This window comes from Camelus ferus, chromosome 4, assembly GCF_009834535.1.
Source record: "Camelus ferus isolate YT-003-E chromosome 4, BCGSAC_Cfer_1.0, whole genome shotgun sequence".
NCBI lineage: Eukaryota > Metazoa > Chordata > Mammalia > Artiodactyla > Camelidae > Camelus > Camelus ferus.
Window position 1 is genome coordinate 66168897 of NC_045699.1, and position 21828 is coordinate 66190724.

A 21828-nucleotide genomic window follows, 5' to 3' on the forward strand; every position below is an offset into this window, starting at 1 on the left:
AATCTAATGACCTAGAAAGGCTTTTGCTATAAACCCTGAAGAATCTCTTGCACATGTACATCAGGAACTTTTTAAAAATATCTGTGGTTACAGAGTTTGTAACTTAGAAACAATCCGGTTATAGATCTAAGAGAATAGATCGATTGTGGCATAGTCACGTAACTGAGTGCTATGTAACACTGAAAACGAATGGAACACATCTGCATGCATCAACATGAATGAATCTCAGACTCTTAATGTTGAATGAACACAGCAAACTGAAAAAAATACAAGCAGTATGATTTCATACATATATAAAATTTAACAAATCCAAAAACAGGCCAATATATTTACAATTACATCTACATGTATGAAATCATGAAGAAAATACAAAGGAATGAAAACCATTTCAAAGTAGTTCTTTCCTCTGATAGGGAAAGGAAGTGAATGTCATAAAAGGGGGCGTATGAGGAACTTTCAAGATACTGATAGTATACTATTTTTAAAGTTGGCCAGTGGGAACGAGGATGTTTATTATTCTTCTTTAAAATACACATATGTCATATATGCTTTTTTGTTCATGTATCAGATTACATTTTTAAATAATTAATTAAAATAAACATTATTTATTCAACAAAATATTTCCCGAACACCTACTGTGTTCCAGACATTTTCTGTGCTTTCTGAACAAAGAGACATCCCTGCCCTCACAGAGCTTATATTCTAGTTTTGGGAGAAGAAAAAGCAAAATGCAGAATGAATGTATGTGTACACACACTCTCTTTTTTATTTAAAAACTGTAGAACAGAGAAAGGGATATCAAGAGTATAAGACAAATTGTAGTATGAAATACTCACTGGATTTAACCCGAGATGTTAAAAAGGAAAAATCCCAGCCTCTTCCTTCCTATGTAGGGAAAACCCAGTTCCTCCCTACTATTTCTCTCCTGTGAGTCTCCTTTACCGCTCACACAAAACACTTCACTTCTGATCACCAAATATGTGGACACCACCAAGCAATTCTCAGACACCAGCAGGAGTTCAACTCAATTCTGACACTATCTACCTGGAGGGAGCATCAGGTTTCACAGGTTAAAGGTTCAGCCCCACAACTGCTGCCTCCCCCTACTTCAGATGCCAACTGCAAACCCAGGTTATTCCCCGTGCTTCTGGCCGACCAGCTACAGGGTGGGGGGTTCCAACAATCCGTTCCATAAATTGGATTAATTTGCCAGAGTGGCTCACATTTCACTTACTAGATCAAGTTTATTATAAAAGGATATAACTCAGGAAGAGCCAGATGGAAAGATGGAAGGTAAGCGGGAAGGGGTGTGAAGCTCCTATGAACTGTCCAGGCACACTGCTCTCCCAGCGCCTCCCAGTGTTCACCAATCTGCAAGCTCTCTGAACTCCGTACACTTCGGGAATTTATGGAGGCTTCACACTTCGGCATGATCAATCATTAACTCCACTTTCAGCCCTTCTCCCTTCTCAAGAGAATGGGGGGCAGGTCTGAAACGTGCAAGTTTCTAATCGTGGCTTGGTCTTTCCAGTGACCAGCCCTGTCCAGGAGCCCACCCAGAGCCACCTCATTAGAACAAAACACTCATTACCCTGGAAATTTCAGTTTCAGGAGCTTTTTGTCAGGAATTGAGCACAGAAACCAGTACATCTTTTCAATTATCTCACAGATGTTTAAATTTTTTAATTACAAATAAAAACTTTTAGATTTTTACCAGTTTATAAGAACCTAGGGAAAAATCTAAGAGACGAAACCATCAACAATATATTAAAAGAAAATCATTTTCTGTTTTCAGTATTCTTGAGAATGTCGAGGAGACTATCCATTAAGAGTCCTCAAAATAATAAAAAAAAACCAAAACCTTAGCATATCTAGACGCTTTTGGAATATCCGCTGAAGAAATGATTGCTTGCACATGAAGTCTGTCTTAATTATCTCATTTTCTGTGCTGGTATTTTTCATAAAATAATATTTTAAAAAAGAATTTATAAAAATGGCCTCACATTTACCCTTCCACCTATCATATTTATTTCTTTATCTGATATCAATTTTCAAATAGAACCAAAAAAACATGCTGCAAAGAATAGAGAAATCTAAAATATGAGAGAGGAAAGAAAAATCTGAGGCCTTCAGATTTTTGCTGTGCTGACTGAATTACAAAGACTACATTCCTGTACCTGAATATCTTTTTCACTCAGTAACATTTCAAATTGCTTGTCCATCATCTAGTCTCAAGCATGATGCTTTGGTTGTTATCCAGTAAAATTCATTAACATCACTTAAACATTTCTGCTTTTAAATCTTGTATCTAAAAGACCTGTGTTCACATGAACTGTCTAGAAACAGAATTCTCTTTGTTCTTAATGGTCTTTACTTTCTTTGATACTTAAAAAGTAAAAATGCACTAGGTTACTCACAACAAAACTACTTTTATCTAACTACCTGAACCACTGGAGAGGAATATCTGCTAAAACCACACTATCTCAATTATAGAAATTAGTAAAACAGAAAACACCAGTTTTAGAAGCTTTAAGGAAGTTTAAAGCATTTGAAACCAGAAGACATCCACATTAAGAACTGTTTTCATTTCACTTCTGGGACTTTAATAAAACCCACATAGGAAATTATCTCCAGCAAAGTTAAAAATAATAATAAATTCCAACGTCACTATTTAACCCTGTAATAGCAAAAATCTTACAGAGCCGAACAAAAACTGTGTTTTGTCTTGACTATGCCACTTTCTAGCTATGTTACTTTGGGTAAGTCACTTTATTTTTGTGAGCCTCAGTTTCTCTATCTGTAAATGGGAATAACACACCTGTCTTCTAACGAAGTAACAAATACAAACTTGATCTGCTAATGAGCACCAGCACCTGAGGGACTAAATTATCTTCCCTTGGTCTCCTCCTTCCATTTAGTTCATTTACTCTAATCAACCTAAACATTAAACAATTAAGAACTGATAAAAACACACAGTGAGCTGAACACTTCAGATCTATACATTTTATTGCATGTAAAGTGTTCATCAATAAATTTAAAGGGCTTGCTAAAAAATAAACTAGTGACAACAGGTAATATATTTGAGACATCACTGCCTAATCTATCAGTAAATGCCAGTCATTATCAAGAAGTCTGAAAACCAGCACCAGCCCACCCCTGGTTTTGAAATTTCTCCCTTACCTTCTCCCTAATCCTTTTCCCCAAAGAGGTCATTCTGCTCTTCACCTCTTAAGTAAACCCTTAAGCCTTGAAAAATCTAAAATGTGTTTATTAATTCTTTAGTCCCTTCAGATTTTCCAACATCTCTCTATCCCTAACTTCTCGGGAGTATTTATTCCAACAGTTCAGACTGCAACTTTTCTACTAGTTATCCTTCCTCTCCCTAGTCTGAAAATAATAAGGCCAATAACAGCATAGTGATCAGCATAATAATGAACAGCCAACATTCTGTGACAGGCACTATCACTTAATATGTATCATTGAAGTCTCTCAATAACCCTATGAAGTCGATACCATTTTATAGATAAAGAAACTGACTTACAGAAAAGGATGCTGCTTTCCAAGGTCACACATCTGGCCTGAATCATTCTAAAGTCACTGTTCATTATTAACATGGACACAGCCTTCTAAATCAGAAGGACATGAGAATGGAGTTATCTGGGCAAGGATATCATTGCCCAGTTTTTGTTGTTTTGTACTACTCTTTAATATAAAAAACCAAAATTTAATAAGCATGCAAGATGAAAGTCAGTGAGATAAAAATCTATAAAGAAGACACAAAATTTGCTTTTCTATTTAATAATAACAACAGTGCTCCTGAAGGTAGAAATACATCTTTTTCTTAAAAGTTGAGGCAGTTTAATATATAGTAGTCTCTACTCTAAAATCTGGCAAAACGGAATGCCAATTCCGTTATCGTCTGTTGTACAACTTAGTGGCTTAAAACAACTTTCCATTGTTCTTGTGAATCTGCAGTGTGGACAGAAGTTGGCAGAAACAGCTCTTCTCTGCTCTACATGGGCACCCAATGCAGCAGCACGATGAGGATCTGGAGGATTAGGACCCACTTTTAGGACAACCTAGTCACACGGCTGGCAAGCTGATGCCGGATGGCAGCTGGGAGCTCAGCTGGGGCTGAGGGTCAGGAGCTTCAGTTTCTCCCTTACGTGGGCCTCTTACCTAGGCTGGTAGCCAGGTTCCAAGCACATATCCCAAAAGAAGGTGGAAGTACAGGCATTTATGTGACCTAGCCCCAGAAGTCACATGGTACTGCTAGAGCTACGCTCTACTGATGGACACAGTTACAAAGGCCTGCCCTGTAGGAGACGGGGACATGAACCTCATCACTACGTGGGAGGAATGTCAAGGTCACAATGTAAGAACATGTGGAATGAAAGATACAATTGCAGACATCTTTGGGAAACACAATCTATCACACCAATGGAATGGTTATGTTCAGAATATATCAAAGTTGACTTTTTGTTAATAGTGTTTATTGGTTTTTATTAAGTAGACTTCTCCTGCAAAAAAAGCAATGAGTAAAGAGAAAATAAACTGGAGCTTCTCCTCTGCTGTGATAAAATGAATTCATGGGTCTACAAGTAATTATCTTCAGGGCCAAATGATAGAGAAGAAGAGAAGGACTGTTAGGTACTTCCCAGAATAAAAAGATGAAAAAAATGAGGAAACTGAGCAATTTCTCACTAAAAATTAAACACATTTGAGTTGGAAGCAACTACCAGGAAATTGAGCTTTCTTCATGTACCTTACAATGAAGATTAGGGAAACCTCTTAATTTTATTAAAATTCTAAATTCTAAAATGTATAAATTTTTATTTATTCACTTCACTACCTATTGTCAGTAAAAACCCTTAAAAATGAAATGCATCATGATTGGGACATTGTGCTGCATACCAGAGATTCACACATTGTAACTGTACTTCACTTAAAAAAAAAAATTAAATGCATCAAATATTTTCAGAGTTAACAGGGTAAGGGAAAAGCTGAAGCACCTTCATCCTGTTTCAAACCCTTTCAAGAAGAGTTTACGGGCAAAGAGAACAACAGGTTACATAATAGATGTGGGGGAAAAAAGAAAACTCAAACCCCTGAGGCCTATAGGGAAAAAACAGGGGGTGGCTAGAAACCAAAGCTCTGGGGATCCCACCAGCATGCTATGCGATCTGCTCTTTACACACATTCTTAGACAAAGACTCCATCCTTAAATCACAGTCCTTTCTACACATACTAGGCTCCAAGATATCTAATCCAGTGGTTTCCAACATTTTCAAAATGTTTTTAAGAGCAAAAATTTTGGGACCAACTATATGAAAGTTGTTGTGATTTTATTATCTGTGTACTGAGAAAAATCAGTGAAAGAAGTACCACAAACTCACTGACACCTCTACTAAATGCTACTGGTCTTTTGTTACAGGGGCATTTATATGCAATATCATGTAGATGAGACATTCAATTTAGGTAACATTCTTAGGAAGCATGGAATACATGTCAAGTACTAGTAAATACAAAGTAAACCATATTGGAAAAGACTGAGACTGAGGAATTTTTAAGAACTTCCTTTTCAGGTATGTTACAGTAGGATTTCTCTTGCTGTGTTTATGGTTGGACTCAATAACTAGTCTCCTCCTGTATAAATTCTGTAATTCTCTTATAAATTATTAAAAAAGCATTCCTCTTTTTTTAAACTTACATCTTAATGATTTAAAACTGGTTTGGGGTGGGGAGGGTATAGCTCAGTGGTAGAGCACATGCTTAGCATGCACAAGGTCCTGGGTTCAATCCCCAGTACCTCCATTTAAAAAATAAATGAACTTAAATACCTCTCCCCAAAATAAAAAATTAAAATAAATAAATAAATAAAACTGGTTTGAGACAATCTAGATGCACGTTACTATTTTACAAAAAAGTACAAATCCTCTTACTTGTTGACGACAGTTTTATTATCACCAGCCAGGGGTTACCTCAATAGATAAATGGTTTGCTTATCTATCAGAAAGACAGGCTAATGGCAGCAATTCTAAATATAAAATCTTTACTTTTGGCAGTTATTCTCTAAAAATCCACATGTGACCAGTCTATAGGTTGGAAATTATCACAGTAGTTTAAAAGTTCTGACAGCCACTTTGCAGGCGTTTGGGAAACCACGTGCGAGCACTTTCAACATGGGCTCCCCATCCCAGGAAGGGCTCCCAGGAGACTGCCAACAGGCACAAATGCTTTCAAGGCCCACGGAGTACATGGTGAGAGCTTGAGAGAAAGAAACCCAAATGCAAAACAAGAATATAAAGAATGGTGCCCAGGCTTAGAGTGAAATGTTTCCAAAACAGCCTACAAGTTTATGAAAACACAAGAACCTCTCCTGTTTAGCTTGTGGTGAAGATGGCCATTTCATAGCAGACTGCACCCATGAAGGAACCTGCAGCTAATAATGCAGAAGTTATGGCAGCTTTAGGAGCACTATGGAAAACCAGGAATGAAATAAAGGCCATAAAAAAGACTAGGCTTATGTATTAGACAAGGGTCTCCTGAGAAACAGAATCAACAAGATGTGTGTGTGTGTGTGTGTGTGTGTGTGTGTGTGTGTGTGTAAATACACAGATAGATAATAAGGAATTGGCTAACACAATTATGGAGACTGACAAGTCCCAAGATCTGCAGCTAACAAGCTGGAGACCCAGAAGAGCCAATGGTATGGTTCCAGTTCAACTTTGAAGGCATAAGAAATAGGAAAGTTGATGGTGTAAGTTCCGTTCTGGGAGCCAACGGGCTCAAGACCCAAGAAGAGCAAGGTTTCAGCTCATGTCCAAAGGCAGGAAAAGACTGATGTCCCAACTCAAGCAGTGAGGCAGGAAGAGCTCCTTCTTGCTCAGCCTTTTTGTTCTTTTCAGGCCTTCAACTGACTGGGTGAGGCCCACCCACACTGGGGAGGACAATCTGCTTTACTCAGACTACCAATTCAAATGTTAATCTCATCCAGAAACATCTTAACAGACACACCCAGAATAATATCTGACCAAATGTCTGGGCACCCTGTGTCCCAGTCAAGTTGACACATAAAATTAACCATCACAGCTTACTTGACTAATTTGCCCACTCTTTCCAGACAACCAATAAGGTTGAAAAACTGTTCAAGACCTGGTGACAGGTAACAGACAAAGGAAAACTGATCCTTCACTAGGCAAATACCTTTTGGCTCTTCCCTTAATAAGAGTGAACATGAGTAGGGGACTACCTCTCAGTCTATGGGACAAAAGACCAGATAGTGAGCAATGACTCTGAAGACGATGTGCAAATGGCCAGAGATTCAGTTATTAGCACAGGTGGGAATCACTGCTTGAAAGCAAAATGTCCTTTAATCCCTTTAATCAAAAGACAGCTGCTTCCAAAACACACATACATTAACACACACACACACACACACACACACACACACACACACATACACACACAGGCCATCAGAGACCTATCCAGAAGGAGAAAAAGCTTAGCCAGGGATTGAGCCCTTTGGGTACAATGGAGCCAGTGCTGGAAGAAAGGAGACTCTCCAGAAAAAAAAAAAAGAAAAAAAAAAAATCACAGGCTCAACATAACTCAGCCCTTGTGAAGCCAAGATAATAAGTCAAGCTGCTGGCAAGGGTTGTAGTCATCTCAAGGCTCAACTAATGTAGGATCCCCTTCCAAGCTCACTCATGTGGCTGCTGGCAGGCCTTGCTTCCTTAACATGTGGCCCTTCCCTCAGGCCGCCCAAGTGTCCTCACAACATGGCAACTGGCTCCCCTCTATTCAGGGCTGCCTCACATCACGGCAGCCAGCGATCCAGAGGTAATGATCCCAGAGGGAGAGAGTACACCCGAGACAGAAGCCGAAGTCTCCTTATAACCTGATCTGGGAAGTAACATCCCATCACATCTGCATTCTATTCACTGGAAGTGAGTCACTAAGTCCAGCCCACACTCAAGGGGAGAATTAAGCTCCATCTTTTAAAGAAAGGAGAATCAAAGAATTTGTGGACAGTTCTTTAAAATCACCATAGGGACTAAAAGAATTATTGAGGGGAGAAAGAAAAAAAAAGTAGCTAGTTAAGTTATTAAGACATCAGTGGATGTTCTATTCTCAATGGATTCGCCCAGCCCCCAAGAAGACAGTCCTTGCCTCAAGGGAGGTTTGTGTTTGGTTTCTGAAAATGTGAACTCCTTGAGGAGATTACGCTGAGGGAAGGGTGGAAAAACAGTGTCTTTGAGGGCAGAAAGGTAGAAACAAGAAGAAAAAAGGGAGTAATTTAACTGGAAAGGGGAAGTAGTTCTTTGGTTCTTACAAAAAGAGGGGGCTTATAACTCCACCTTCTAGCAGTGCCCTAGATGAATGACAAGTCTTTGCAGGGAAATGGGTGTGTGCTGTACCTGGGAAAACAGGAAACCTTGAGACAAAAATCCCCACATCTGGCAAATGTGCTTGTGCCTCAAGTTAGCCGTAAGGATTAGAGCCACCAAACATCAACATGCCCTCTTAAATCAACTCGCTTACCAGTCAGAGGCACAGTGCACTGAAAACCAGCCAAATGAAATTACAGATACTAATTACTGTGACTTCCTAACATTTAAGGGAAAAAAAAAGAGGCCTTGATAAAAGTGCACACCACTCCTACTCTTTCAAAAACAACAACAACAAACCTGAATCTCATCAAGTCTCTAGAAGTAGTTCTAACTATCAACTTAGAAGACACACAGGGAATAGAGAAACATGCCAAATGATACCATGCGGACAGAGCCAGCAAAATTCAGACTATGGAAAAGCTGGTCAGTGTTTGCCAATTCGTCAGCAGGGACAGAAGGAAATTTTGGGGAGTGATGAAAATGCTCTATATTATGAGTACAGTGGTGGTTCCCCAACTGTGTGCATTGTCAAAATTCACAAAACTGTACACTAAAATAGGCATACGTCTTCATTATAAATTATATCATAAATTATACCTCTACCTTTTAGAAAATTAAAAATTCAGATTGTGGGAAACTTTTAATAGCAAGCATGTTTTCTTTAACAAATAAACATCATGGAGAAAAAGAGACAGAGTAGGGGAACTATACATTTAAAAAAAAAACTTAAGATCTAATCAACAAATTCCGAGTCTCAACTTTATCTGGATCCTGACTTAAGCAAACATATTTTTTTAAGTGATTAGTCAACTGTGAATATCTGAACATTGATGAGATAGTTAATGATAAGGAAATATAAATTTTTAAGTTATTGTTAATGGAATTGTGCTTATGTGCTTTAGAAGAGTCCCTATCTTTCAACAATACATACTAAAATATTTACAGATGAATAATATGCATAGAATATGCTTCAGGTGGAGTAGGGGGGTATACAGATGAAATGGGATTGAGTTGTTAATTATTCAAGCTGTGTGATGAACAATTCAGGTTCACAGCAGTATTTTAAGTTTATCTGTATTTGAAATTTTCCATATTAAAAATATACATACATACATACATACATAAAAGTAGATACAGCACCTGAGAGGCTAGCTAGCCTACTTCACCTTCTTCTGACTACTCCTGGCTTCCCACCCCGCTGGGAGCCCTTGAATTATTGCCAAGGAACCTGTAGGCTCTTTTTGAACACCCCTGAAAACCACCACTCGAGCTAGCCTAGGTTTAATTCTTGAATAAAATATTGTCATGAAAATGCTGAATGATTTGACCATGCTCTCATTGGTCCCCATAGAGTCTGCTTTTACAGAATTGAATTCTTGCATTTTGCCCTAGGTTTTCACTGACACATGCTACAAGAAACAGCTTTACTGAAACCACTGCCTTTCTGTAGGGATGCTGCTGAGACAGACACTATTCCAAAGAAGCTCTGTAAGTGGAGGATAGTCCTGTGTTTCAGTGTAGATTAGAAGACATTCCCCTAGTTTTCTCCATAACTACCTGTAGAATTTCAGTTTCTCACCAAAGAGTGTACTATTTGTGTAGAGATCTGTCTTCCAGAGATAAACACTACGTGTTTGATGACTACCTACAGAAAGACTGCAGTGGACAGATAATCCACACGACAGAACATCCAAAAGACAGGAAGCTGTTTGGTCTGTTTCCACACCATGCCACTCTAATGTTCTACTGCTTTCTGCACATTCCACTCAACATGGTCTCTGAGTCATCTCACTCTTTTTAACGACTTAGATCACTAAGTGTCTGCTGATGACTTCTAAATCTGTATCTCAAGCCCTAATCTCTCTTCTCAGCTGCAGACCCACATTTTTATCTGCCTGGTTAAAGATGGTACATTGAAACACTTTATACTCCATATAGCCAAAATAAACTCATAATCTTACCCTTCCAAACTTGCTCCTGTATCTGCTGTCTCAAGTAGACATGTTCTCTTCCAACCTACTATTCAAGCTAAAAGCTCCTCAAGATACTGTGAAGAAAAGGAAAAAGCAAGCCATAGACTGGGGGAAAATACCTGCAAAACATATACCTGATAAAGATTTGTTTTCAGAATATACAAAGAACTCTTATAACCATATAAGAAGACAAAAAAACTGATTTTTAAAAAATGGGTAAAAGATTTGAACAGGAAATAACAAAAGAAATTGTAGGAATGGCAAATAAAAACATAATAACATTACACACCTCCAGAATGGCAAACAATGGTGATGGTTTCAAGAGGATACATAAGTGTCAAAATTTATCAAATTGTACTCTTTAAACATGTGCAGCTTGCTGTATGCCAATTACATACATCAATATAACTGCTAAAAAGAAAAAGAATACCAAGTATTGGTAAGGATGTGGAGCAAATGCAATCCCATACATTGTGCTACTGGGAATGCAAAACAGTACAGCCACTGTGGAAAATTGGTGTAATTTCTTAAAAAGCTAAACATACACTTAACCCCAAGACCCAGCAAGTCCACTCTCAGCCATTTACTCAAGAGAAATGAAAATATATGTTTGCACAAAGACTTAACTGTTCCTAACAGTTATACTCACACTAGCCAAAAACTAGAAACAAGACAAATTTCCATCACTTGGTGAATCGATAAATAAATTGTGGTAAAACCATACAATGGCACTAAGCAATAGGAAGAAATTAACTACATTACAAACAATAATATGGAGGACTGGTCTCAAAAGCATTATGCCAAGTGGAAGAAGCTAGACACAAAAGACTATATCCTAAATGATTTACTTATATGAAATTCTAGAAGACAAAACTATAGTGATAGAAGAAAAAAAAAAGATGAGTGGTTGCCACCGCCACAACTGCAAGGAAACATGAGGGTGTGTTTGCAGGGGGAGTGCAGGACAGTGATGTTCTGTATCAGACTTGCAGTGGGTGGTTACACAACTGTATACCTTTGTCAAAACTCCTCAGACTGTATACTTAAAATTGGTGGATTTTATCATATGTAAATAACACCTCATAAAACTTGATTTTTTTAAAAACACTGGAAGGAAAAGCAAAATTAAAATCTTTAAACTAAGGATAGCCACAGCTATCATTTACTGAGCTCTTAATGTATGTCAGATAACTGTATTTTACATTATTTCAATAAATCCTCTCAAGAAGTCATTCATTGAATCATCCAACAAAGAGCTACTGAGCACCTATTACACGTGAGGCGCTGTTCTAAGTGCTAGGACTAGAATAGTAAGGAAAATAGACAAAAATCTCAGTCCTCATGCAGCTTATATACCAATAGAGGAGAGTGATAATTCTACAAGGTGGGTACTAACATTACCTGCATTTGGCAAAATAGAAAACAGGTTTAGAGGTTAACTACTTTGTCCAGGAGCCCAAATAAGTGTTAGGAAGAGCTAGGATTCAAACTATAGCTCAGGAATCTTCAACCTCAGCATCACTGACAATTTGAGCTGGAGAATTCTCAGGCTGGGAGGCTGTCCTGTACGCTGTAGGTGTTTAGCATTCCTGGACTCCACCCACTAGCTGCCCCCAGTTGTAATAATCAAAACTGTCTCCAGACATTGCCAACTGCCCCTGGGAGGCGAAATCGCCTCTCGTTGGGAACTACTGCCTAGCTTCTAAACTGACAGGCCCAAGCATTTAAAAACATCTTTCTCTCCACATCTAACACTGTCCTGGTTCAGGTCCTGAATCCAGCTCACCTAAGACTTCGTCATTAGTCAGTTCACATGCAGGCTCTACTTTCTGTCATTTCAAAAGGCATGCTACTGCCAAAATTCACCTTCTAAACCTTCAGGGCCTAGATAAAATGTCTGCGGAAACTGCCCTCACTGCCAGTATGAAGAATTACCATAAACATTATGTATACACACAAAGTCAATTACGCCATCTCATCTCTGTGTGTGTATCTTCCCCACTAATACACTAGCTACTCCCCAGCAGGGGCCACACATCATTCATGTCTATATCCTTAGTATCCAGAACTAGAAAGCATTAATTCAAATGCAATTCAGACAAATTACATACACCACCAAAATGTCTGGATCCCTTTACTTTAAATACATCACACACACAAATCATACAGTAAAGCTTTAACCAACAAATGGGTCTTCTTCCTAACAGGGTCTGAAAGGATTCTCCAACTCGTAACACAAACTTTATTAACAAGCATACTGAAGTTTTCAGAATTTTCTAAAACCACATAGAGATCAAGTTCCCTAATCTTAAAACTCCTTTCAGTCTAGTACAGTTTATCAGGGGCACTAAATAGTACATATCATTTTGGACCACCGAAGTCCTATCCCATACTAACTCCCTCTCACCACCAATTCATTTATTAGTTCACTACGGTTTTATTGAGCACCCCCTCATTACAGGGGTACAAAGATGAACTATGACAAGGAAATAAACATTTTAGTGGGGGGAAAAGACACAAAGAAATGATAACGATAGGGTATGAGTCACTTATCTCAAATTATCTTAGTTCTTCTTAAACTGTCTTACAGTTTGATTCCCTAGGAATGTTCTCAGAAGATAACTCAGCCACTAACTGATATCTATCAAAACGAATGACTTAACAGTAACTATCCTAAAATAAAAATCATATTTTGGCAACTGTTTTCCAAAATGGAATTGGATATACAGTATAATAGTCAACAACTCTACACAAAAGGCCAATTTAAAGGGATACTTAAGGCTACATTCAGCAATTAATTCATCTTGCAGTGTTCACCAGGAAGCTGTATCATTTGATATCGAGAATTTTATGGCCACAGTATACAAGTCATAAAAACGGCTATAAATAATTTCTGGCTACAACCATTACATCCTCTCTCTATAATCCATCTTCAGAGTTTTATCTGGCCCTTATTTTTTCTATTTTTAGAGCAATCCCAGAGCTGTTCTCTGAGGAATATCTTGCTGTTGCCCACAGGACCTCTTCTGAGATGAATGCTGGCTGGCCTTTCAGGTCAAAATCCTGACTTGATCAGGATCTGACCTTAGTCAGACATACAGAATACATGCGCTCATGACTCTTGACTGAGAATATAAACTTCAAACTCATTCCTGCCTCATGCTTATCGAGACTTAGTTACAAGAAATGATATTCACGGAGCAAATTATTTAAGGACTTATTCATTCAATAATTCAGTCGAATGCTCTCTACGTGCGAGGCATCATTCTAGGTGCTGGGGATATGCAGAGTCCCTGCAGTTTATTCATCTCTTTTCCTCTCTGAACCAAGCCAAACCATCAGTGAGCAGTATACCTAAATCCAACTGCTTTGGGTCTTGGGAGAACGTTCACTGGAATTACCTAAATCTGGATTGAGACACAATATATGAAGCAGTCTTAAAAAAACACATTAATATATTTATCATGGGGGAGTTTCCCCCTACAAAACCAGTGTCCCCGTTATGAAAACCAGTGAGAGAAATTTTTCTCTCCAAGTCAAAAAAGGTGTGCCTCTCTTGAACATGTGCTTGATTTTACAAGCACCATTAATCAGGAAGTTGAGCTTTATTTTCTCTCTTACTTTTGTCCTAGGAAACTCAGAGCCAAATATGGAAACCACCTATAGTAACTGCACAGTACTTTCTAGTCTATATACTAACTTTGCCACTGATTTTTTATTCTTCTTCTCTCATTTCTTTGCCTTAATCTTTATTTTTAATCATTTAGATTACATACATTTTGAAAAGAGGTTGGAAATAAAAGGTATTTAATAAGTGCTATTTAACCTAAAATTTATTGTATACTTTCTATGTGCCAGGCACTATACTAAGCACTTAACGACCCTATACGAGTTGAACTATTATTATTCCCATTGTACAGATGAGGAAACTGGGGTTCCGAGAGGTTTATTAACTTGCATGTGATTGCATAATTTGTATTTGACAGAACTAGGATTCAAATTCAGCCACAACCACTGCACTTAGGTGTATCTACAGGCTATTAAAGGAGCAAACAAAGTAGAAAAGAGGCAGGTGAGATGGAGAGGGTGGAAAGTCCGCATGGAGGATGTGATGTCTGAGGGAAGTCTTAAAAGGGGGAGCTTGCCAGGGAGCAAGGAGAAAGTATTCCAGAGAGACAGAAAAATCTCGTGCAAGAACCTAAAGCAAAAAGAGAACATAAGTTCTGGTAATGGCAAACAACACAGAGTTACATTCAGCAATTAATTCATTGTGAAGGGGTCACCAGAAAGTTAAGTCATTTAATACTAGACGTTTCAGTAGACCCATTATTGAGAACTTCCATGGCCACAGTACTGAACTGTGGCTGGAAAGACAGGTAGAAGTGAAAAAAGGCAGTCTCTTTTTACAATTAGACTAAAAAGTCTGAATTATGTTCAATAAACAACAGGGAACCACAGAATGAGCTTAAGCATGAGAATTATAAGATCAACTTGCATAGTGTGGTGAATGAATTACAGATTCAATGTAGGGAACCCAGTCAGAAAGCTACTCCAAGAGTCTGGCAGTGGGGAAATGAGAGTTAAACAAGGGCTGTTGAAAAGAAATATAATACAAGCCATGTATGTAATTTTTAATCTTCTAATAGTCATGTTAGAAAAGGAAAAGAGTGAAAATAATTTGAGTAAAACTTTTACTTAATCCAATGTTCCTAAAATACTATTTCACAATGTAATTAATATAAAAATTAGTGATCAGAAATTTGACACTCATTTTTTGCACTAATCTGAAATCTGGTGTGCTTTTTATACTTAGAGTACATCTCCCTTAGGACATTAAATTTTCACTGGAAAAATTTGACCTGTATCTAGATTTCATAAAATTTACAGATGAAAAAGTTGCTTCACATACCCAAGTTGTTCCAGACATACTTAAACATTTTCCAGTAAGTATCAGTGTTTAAATTTAAATTAATTATAATTAATAGTATTAAAAATTCAGTTCTTCAGTTGTGTGAGCCACATTTCGAGTGTTCAACAGCCACATATGGCTACCATAATGGACAGTATAGGCCTAAACAGTGACAAAGGAACTTCGGCCACTGGCAACTTCCACCAACAGCATTTCACATCTACCTACTGCCAAGGGCTTCTGTGTATTAACATCAGTAACTCTGTAACATCAGTAACCAGTAACTACTGGTCACAGTCCTCACTACTGAAACTTACTCTGTCTAGTCAATGCCTACATCTGTGAAAAAGGAATCTTCTAATGACTACATGGACTTGCTATGTAGTTCCTGACACATGGAAAGTGCTCAGAAATGTCTGTGGAATGGACACACGCTCTTCCTCATTACTTGCTGCAGACTACTTAAGCCCTTTGTCTCTGTTTTCCTATGGTTCAACTGTTTATTTGACTCTATGTACAACGGAAAAAGAAAAAGCAATAAGAAAATCTATTTTCAATGGATTATTTATTAGAAGTATTATAGTATAATGGTTAAGAGCTTAAGCTCTGGAGTCAGACTGCCTGGATTCAAATCCTGGTTCTATCACTTATTAGATGTGTGATCTAGGGTAAATGCTCAGCTTCTCTTGTGCCTTATTTCCCTCTTCCTCGGGGTGCTTCAAGAATTACAGAGGATAATACAAATAAGGACTTGCACATCATTCTTGGCACATAGTAGATGTTCAATAAACATCAGTTTTTAAAACAGAGCTGGTGCAAAAGTTTAAATTAGGGTTTAAGTAAAAAACTAGGACTTCTCAATTACCCACATCTTTTTCCAATATAATTTTAGATTTAAAAAATTAAAATAATTTTTATAATTAAAAAAAAAAAAAAAAGCGTACAGGTAGTATTTTGAAGTCCTCAAAAAAGAGATCCTACAGATAGCTATATTCATTAAGAAAGGAGCTAAATAAAAAACTTCACCTACTGACAGTGTGTAATTATGCAGTATAGCATAGGTGCAGCCAAGCAAATGGAAAAACACGAAGCAAAATTAGGAAGGCATTTTGCCTTACCTGCTTTTCCGTTTTCGGGGTGGTTTCTCCACTGTGCCAGTCAGTCTACAGACCAAACAGATAATATGATAACTAAAAGTAACATACAAAAACACATCTGAGAGCCCTACTGTGCCAGTCAAGAACTCGATGCACCACCCTCTGGAACAACAGGCTCGCTAAGCCCATACCTGACCTTACAAATGCCTTATGCTGTTCTCCCATCTACCAAGACCAAGTAATCCTGGTACTCACTATTCCTCTAAATGTCTGCTTAGCCCAAACCCTGCTCTGCCTCCTGGTCTCTCACTCCATCCTCAGCTCCTATTCGTCAGAGCCTAGCTCCCCAAAACCACCCACCACCACCTACTCATTGTCTGCCTCAGCACCCCCGCAAGCCCCTCCGGCTTCCTCTTCCCCCTGCCCACTACCTCCGTACCGAGAACTGCCCATCCGAACCCCGCCCCTCCAGGCCCCGCGCCCCCCGCATTCCACGGCCCCTCCAGCGGGCGCGCGCGCCCTGCCACTCCCGGCCCAGAGACCCCAGTCTCACCCCTCGGTGCCCCTTCGCTCACACGCCCCTCTCACCCTGCCTGGAGGATGCGATCACCGCCCAGCCCGCTCCGCCGCCCCCAGGCTTCCCCCGAATCCCCCGCAACCTGAACCCCCGCCCCTCCAGTCTCTGCGCCCCAAATGCTTCACGGCCCCAAGCTGCTGCCCCTGGGCCCGCTCCCGCGCCCCCGCCCCATCTCCAACCCCGACCTCCACCCAGCCCCTGCCCACCTGGGGGCCAGGCGACTCCGCGGCTGCTGGGGCTGCCGGGCTCCTCTGACCATCCGGCTCCTGCTCCGCCGCGGGAGCTGCTCCGGCGGCCGCAGGGCTCGCTCGGGAAGCTGAGGCGGCGGAGGCTGGAGTAGGCGGAGAGGAGGGAGGAGGGCCTCGCGCCTCTGCCAGGCTTGCCGTGGGGCCCGCCTCCCCCGCGCCTCTCCTCGGCTCCTATTGGCTAGAGCTGTAGGGTGGCCAACAGCCTGGTGGTCGATTGGACGCTCCGGCCGTCACATTCCGCCACCTAGAGTTTGGTTGAGACTGCAGGTGGCGGCGGAGGTGCCTTAGAGACTGCTAGCAAGACCGGGGAAACCTAAGTGCCACCGTGCGGACGAAAGCGGAAACTGCACCTCCGGAGCCAGACACCTGCGGGCAGGTTCTCCCGGCTCTGCGTCCCGCATCCCACACACCTGCTGGCGCCCCGCAACGCTGCACCACTCCAGTACCAACACCAAGCACGACAATTTCCCAAACTCCTCAGGCAGGTGAGACAGTGAGGCAAGTATCCAAAATGAGCTTCATTTTGAACCACCTCATATCCGGTCCCTGACTACACCATGCTGGAATGGTCAGAGCCCACAGATACCCTTCACAGAGGATGCAGCAAGAAAACTGTAAGAATCTATCAAAATAAAGCAGGGTTTAGATACTCAACCCTCTGCAGAATAAGTCACAAGCTTGGGTGCAGGCTTCCAAGAAAGCAAGTGATTTTTTAAATTACCATGAAAGGAAAATCAACCTTGCAAACAGAATTGATGCCATAACTAAAAGAAATTTGTTCCGTTTTCTAAGGCCTAAATAGAATTGACCCCGGAATGTGCTGCTAGCCATCCTGTGATACTGCAGATGACTGTGAGTTCCACTCCAGCTAATCAATTTTAGAATAAATTTCCTTCCATTTTTAGTGTTGGTGACAGACCTAGGCATGCAAAACTACCAGCACATGAGCACAATTAAGGTTCTCTTCTACTTCAACAAGGTCAGCCCTGAAAATAAGACATAGCTTATTAACATATTAACAAAATTCCTCCTGTAAGGTGGAATCCCCTTCAGCCTTTCTGCATTCCTGTTTAGTTTGTTCCGTAGATCCCTGGCATCTATTTGGAGCTGGGAGGAGGCATAAACTTTCTCTTAAGCTCCTTCCATTTTATTATAACACATTTTTATGCATCACTAATGTGACAGCTTACAGTTGTACACACCAAAAGGTTGGGGGCCAATCTCTTACTGATCTTCACATATGGCAAAAATAAGAATACTTCAGTTTTTCACAAAACCAAATTTATTTAGTGTAGACAGCTGTCCTTTACCCTGAGAAGGCTCTTTTTACATCTTTAATTTTTAAAATGACCTTCCTATTAAATTATAATGATAAACTGTAATGGGATTTTTTTTAATGGCTTTGGCAAGGAAAAAAATTGAGCATGTTGGCTCCCAAAATTAATATTTTACATAATCCCCAAATCACAGAACCACAATCGCCTCAATCCCAACCAACAATACCCACGTTTATTATCACCAACCCAGAAAAGGGAAAGAACCCCAGAATAATTTGTCAGAGAAGACTGGGGAGGAGGAGTCTTGGGGGAATCAACTTACAAGGGTACTAATCTTGAATATCACTCATTATGTTTCTTAAAATATAAATTAAAATCATCTGCCTGGTTTTCAAGGTCTTTCACAATCGACCAGGGCCTTTCCGATACATGGTATTGTCAATAGAGCTACTCTTTTCTTAGGCTTTCCCAAGTACCCTCAAGTTCTATCTGCATATCATGCATGTCCAAGATTTAATAATCTCTGCTTCTGTGCTTTTACTATATAAGAAATGCATACCCCATCATTCTAGTCCATGTTTAATTCACTCTTCCTTTTTTAAGCCTTCCCCAATTACTCCATCCTACGTCAAACGTTTCCTTCTCCAAATCTGTTATACTTACATAAACTACACTATGTCAGCAATCATACATTGCCTTGGATTATTCTTACTTCCCAACTACACTGAATTTGGGCAAACAGTGTGTGTGTGTCCTCAATAAATGGCAGCTTTAGGCCAGGGACTGGGCATTTTATGTGTGCTATTTTTAATCCTGAGATCAACGTTGCATGGTATCCTCCTTCTTTATAGACACAGAATTTTAAGATTTTGAGAACCCAGCTTGCTCAGTGTCGCACAGCTACAAGACCAATATTGCTTAACATGTACTATTATGGGATGCCCTAAAGGGGTTCAAGTTCCAGATCTCCTGTGTAACCTTGGGCAAGTTACCTATCCTTTCTAGACCTGTTTCCTCATCTGAAGAAAAAAGAAGGAGAGAGAGAGAGAGAATAGTCATAGAGCCATAGTAAGGACAACATAAAATAGGGCACATACAGCATTTAGCCAAGAGTGCTCAATAAAGGTTAGCTGCTATCACTGCCTGGCAGAACTGGGGGTTTTACCTAGATTGATCCTAAACCCTATATTCTTTCCACTATTCCATAATGCTTCCATGCCATCTTCTATATCCCATTCCCATTTGTATAAAAAAGCAAAATGCTGAGAATAGTGAGTGCCCAGGAATTGAGTGGAATATACTTACATAATAAGTATTTTTGTTGACACACACACAAAAAGTTAATAAATTTCATGCATTTCAGAATCAAGAAAACACTTGAATGATCCAAGCCAACATAAGCTTACTATCATGAGGGTAAGAAAAGCACATATTCACCAACTGATCAAAAAGGAAATAGAAAATTAGTAAGAGGGAAATAAGGAACTAACCTTCCCCAAGCATCTCCCGTGCTTGGCTTCATGCTAGGGGATTTTCCAAATGCTTCTTTTTGATGTTTTACTACTGTATATTTCGTTAACATGACTGCACGCTATTTAAATACACAACTGAAAGAGTTGAGACGATCTCATGCAGCATGGTTCTGGGCACTGGATCCAGGACATAACAGTGAATATTGCTTTAAAAGAACTGGAACACTCATCTGAGTCAAATGCAGAACAACAAAAAGTTTCATTTCTGTTTACTAGTCAAGCAACCAAGTGAAGGAATAAGCATTTTTTAATTTAAGCTGTTATATAAAATGCTAACTTCTTGTCGGGAAATACTACAGACTATGCATTAGATAAAAATTTTTGACAAACTTCCTATAATCTTTTTATTAATTTACACTGAGAGAATATAGCACCTTTCATTCAAAGAACTGAAGGTGCTTTACAAACATCAGCATTTAGAAAACAAGTACATTAAAAAAAATCTGGACTCTTGCTGTTAAATCTCTTTGACTCCAGATACACAATTTTTTGGAAGCTGATGGAAAGGAATTCTATTTCCGACAATGAAAGAGGCTCAGAAAGAGTTCGGATTTGCTTTCACAGTACAGGCATTTTCCAAAACCTGGTGCTGGGCTTACAAAGCAAAAACACACAAATCTTAATGCAATGAACAATACTTCAAAACTTATTTCAAAATCAAACTTCAGGGTTTAAGACATCAAAATCTTCCAACAGTTCTAGACATCCAGATGCAGTAAGAGCTGGTGCAGGTTGCATATCAGAGATGTGCTCTTGATCCAGGCTTTTTAGGATCACACCCAAATGAACACATTTTAAGTGTTGAGGTTTTTCAAGAAAAAACATTAACCTATAAAAAGCTAGCCAAGAGCACATCACACAAATGAGAAAAAGGGAGTAATTGGCAATTAAAAGTAGACAGTTCTCACTAAAGCCTAGGACATTTTATTAGAAACCAAGTATATCATAGGCAGATAAAAATAGTTATTACTCCCATTAATACAACAAAAGGGATTTTACATTCAGCCTAGATACAGGGAGTAACAGAGCCTCCTGCCTACAAATCTGCGACTTGCAAGTACCTTCCGCCACATGATTACTCTGTATAGTACATAGCCCTTATTTATCAGAGGGATCCAAATACTCCTTTTAGGCTTACAAAGTCCAATACATTCACTCTCTCTTCCCTTTACATGTCTAATAGTAGAAACTATTTTCTTCCATGCAAAAAGCCGTTATTCAGTCAAAAAGGAAAAATCAGACAAAACAGAGATGGCAGTTAAGGAATGGACAAAATATTATTGGCACATGCCCAACTAGTGACAAACAAACAAAGTACACCATGACTTAAAAATGAAAGTCACATTACATGGATAACTAAAACAACTCCATCAATCTAAGCTAAGAAGTGTCAAATGGGAAGGATGGGCTGAGGGTTACCGATTGTATTGGTACAACTTAAAAGCAGAAGAGCGCAAGCACTTAAATACAATTTATGGTAACAGGAAAAAAAAAAAAAAAACTGCAGAGAGCTGTTCAAAGACTACACCAAGTTGTCTGCATCAATTTCCAGTGTTTCACAATTAGTAAAATACATAGCTACATATCCCTGTAAGACAAAAATACCTTTCCCCCTGAATTACACTGGCATCAGGGCAGCAACACAAAGCTACTGACCCAACAGTTCAAGTGTGTGCAGCAAATGTCTTAGCCACTTCTTTCATCTAACTATACAATTAAAAACTATATAAGGAGCTGGGTAGTTGGGGAGGTGGGAATCAAAACAGTATTGTGCTCATTCAATAAAAGAAAATCCCTGATGAAAAATTATGTGCCAAGAAGC

The 21828-nt window shown here is 39.3% G+C and overlaps 1 protein-coding gene across 3 annotated transcripts in view; it reads right to left on the bottom strand.

Annotated features, from left to right (window-relative positions):
- Nucleotides 1-17337, bottom strand: part of SCAI (suppressor of cancer cell invasion) — a 112410-nt gene extending 95073 nt beyond the window's left edge. Inside the window, exons 1-2 of one of the 3 annotated variants that reach the window (XM_032478422.1) lie at nt 17156-17337; nt 16394-16438 (exon numbers count right to left, since the gene is read on the bottom strand). In XM_032478422.1, the coding sequence (XP_032334313.1) occupies nt 16394-16438; nt 17156-17208 (98 nt within the window). In that variant the 5' untranslated portion in view covers nt 17209-17337. The remainder of the gene's footprint in view (nt 1-16393; nt 16439-17155) is intronic. The other 2 variants (XM_032478423.1, XM_032478424.1) reach the window with 2 other exon arrangements.
- Nucleotides 17338-21828: the final 4491 nt, after the last annotated feature.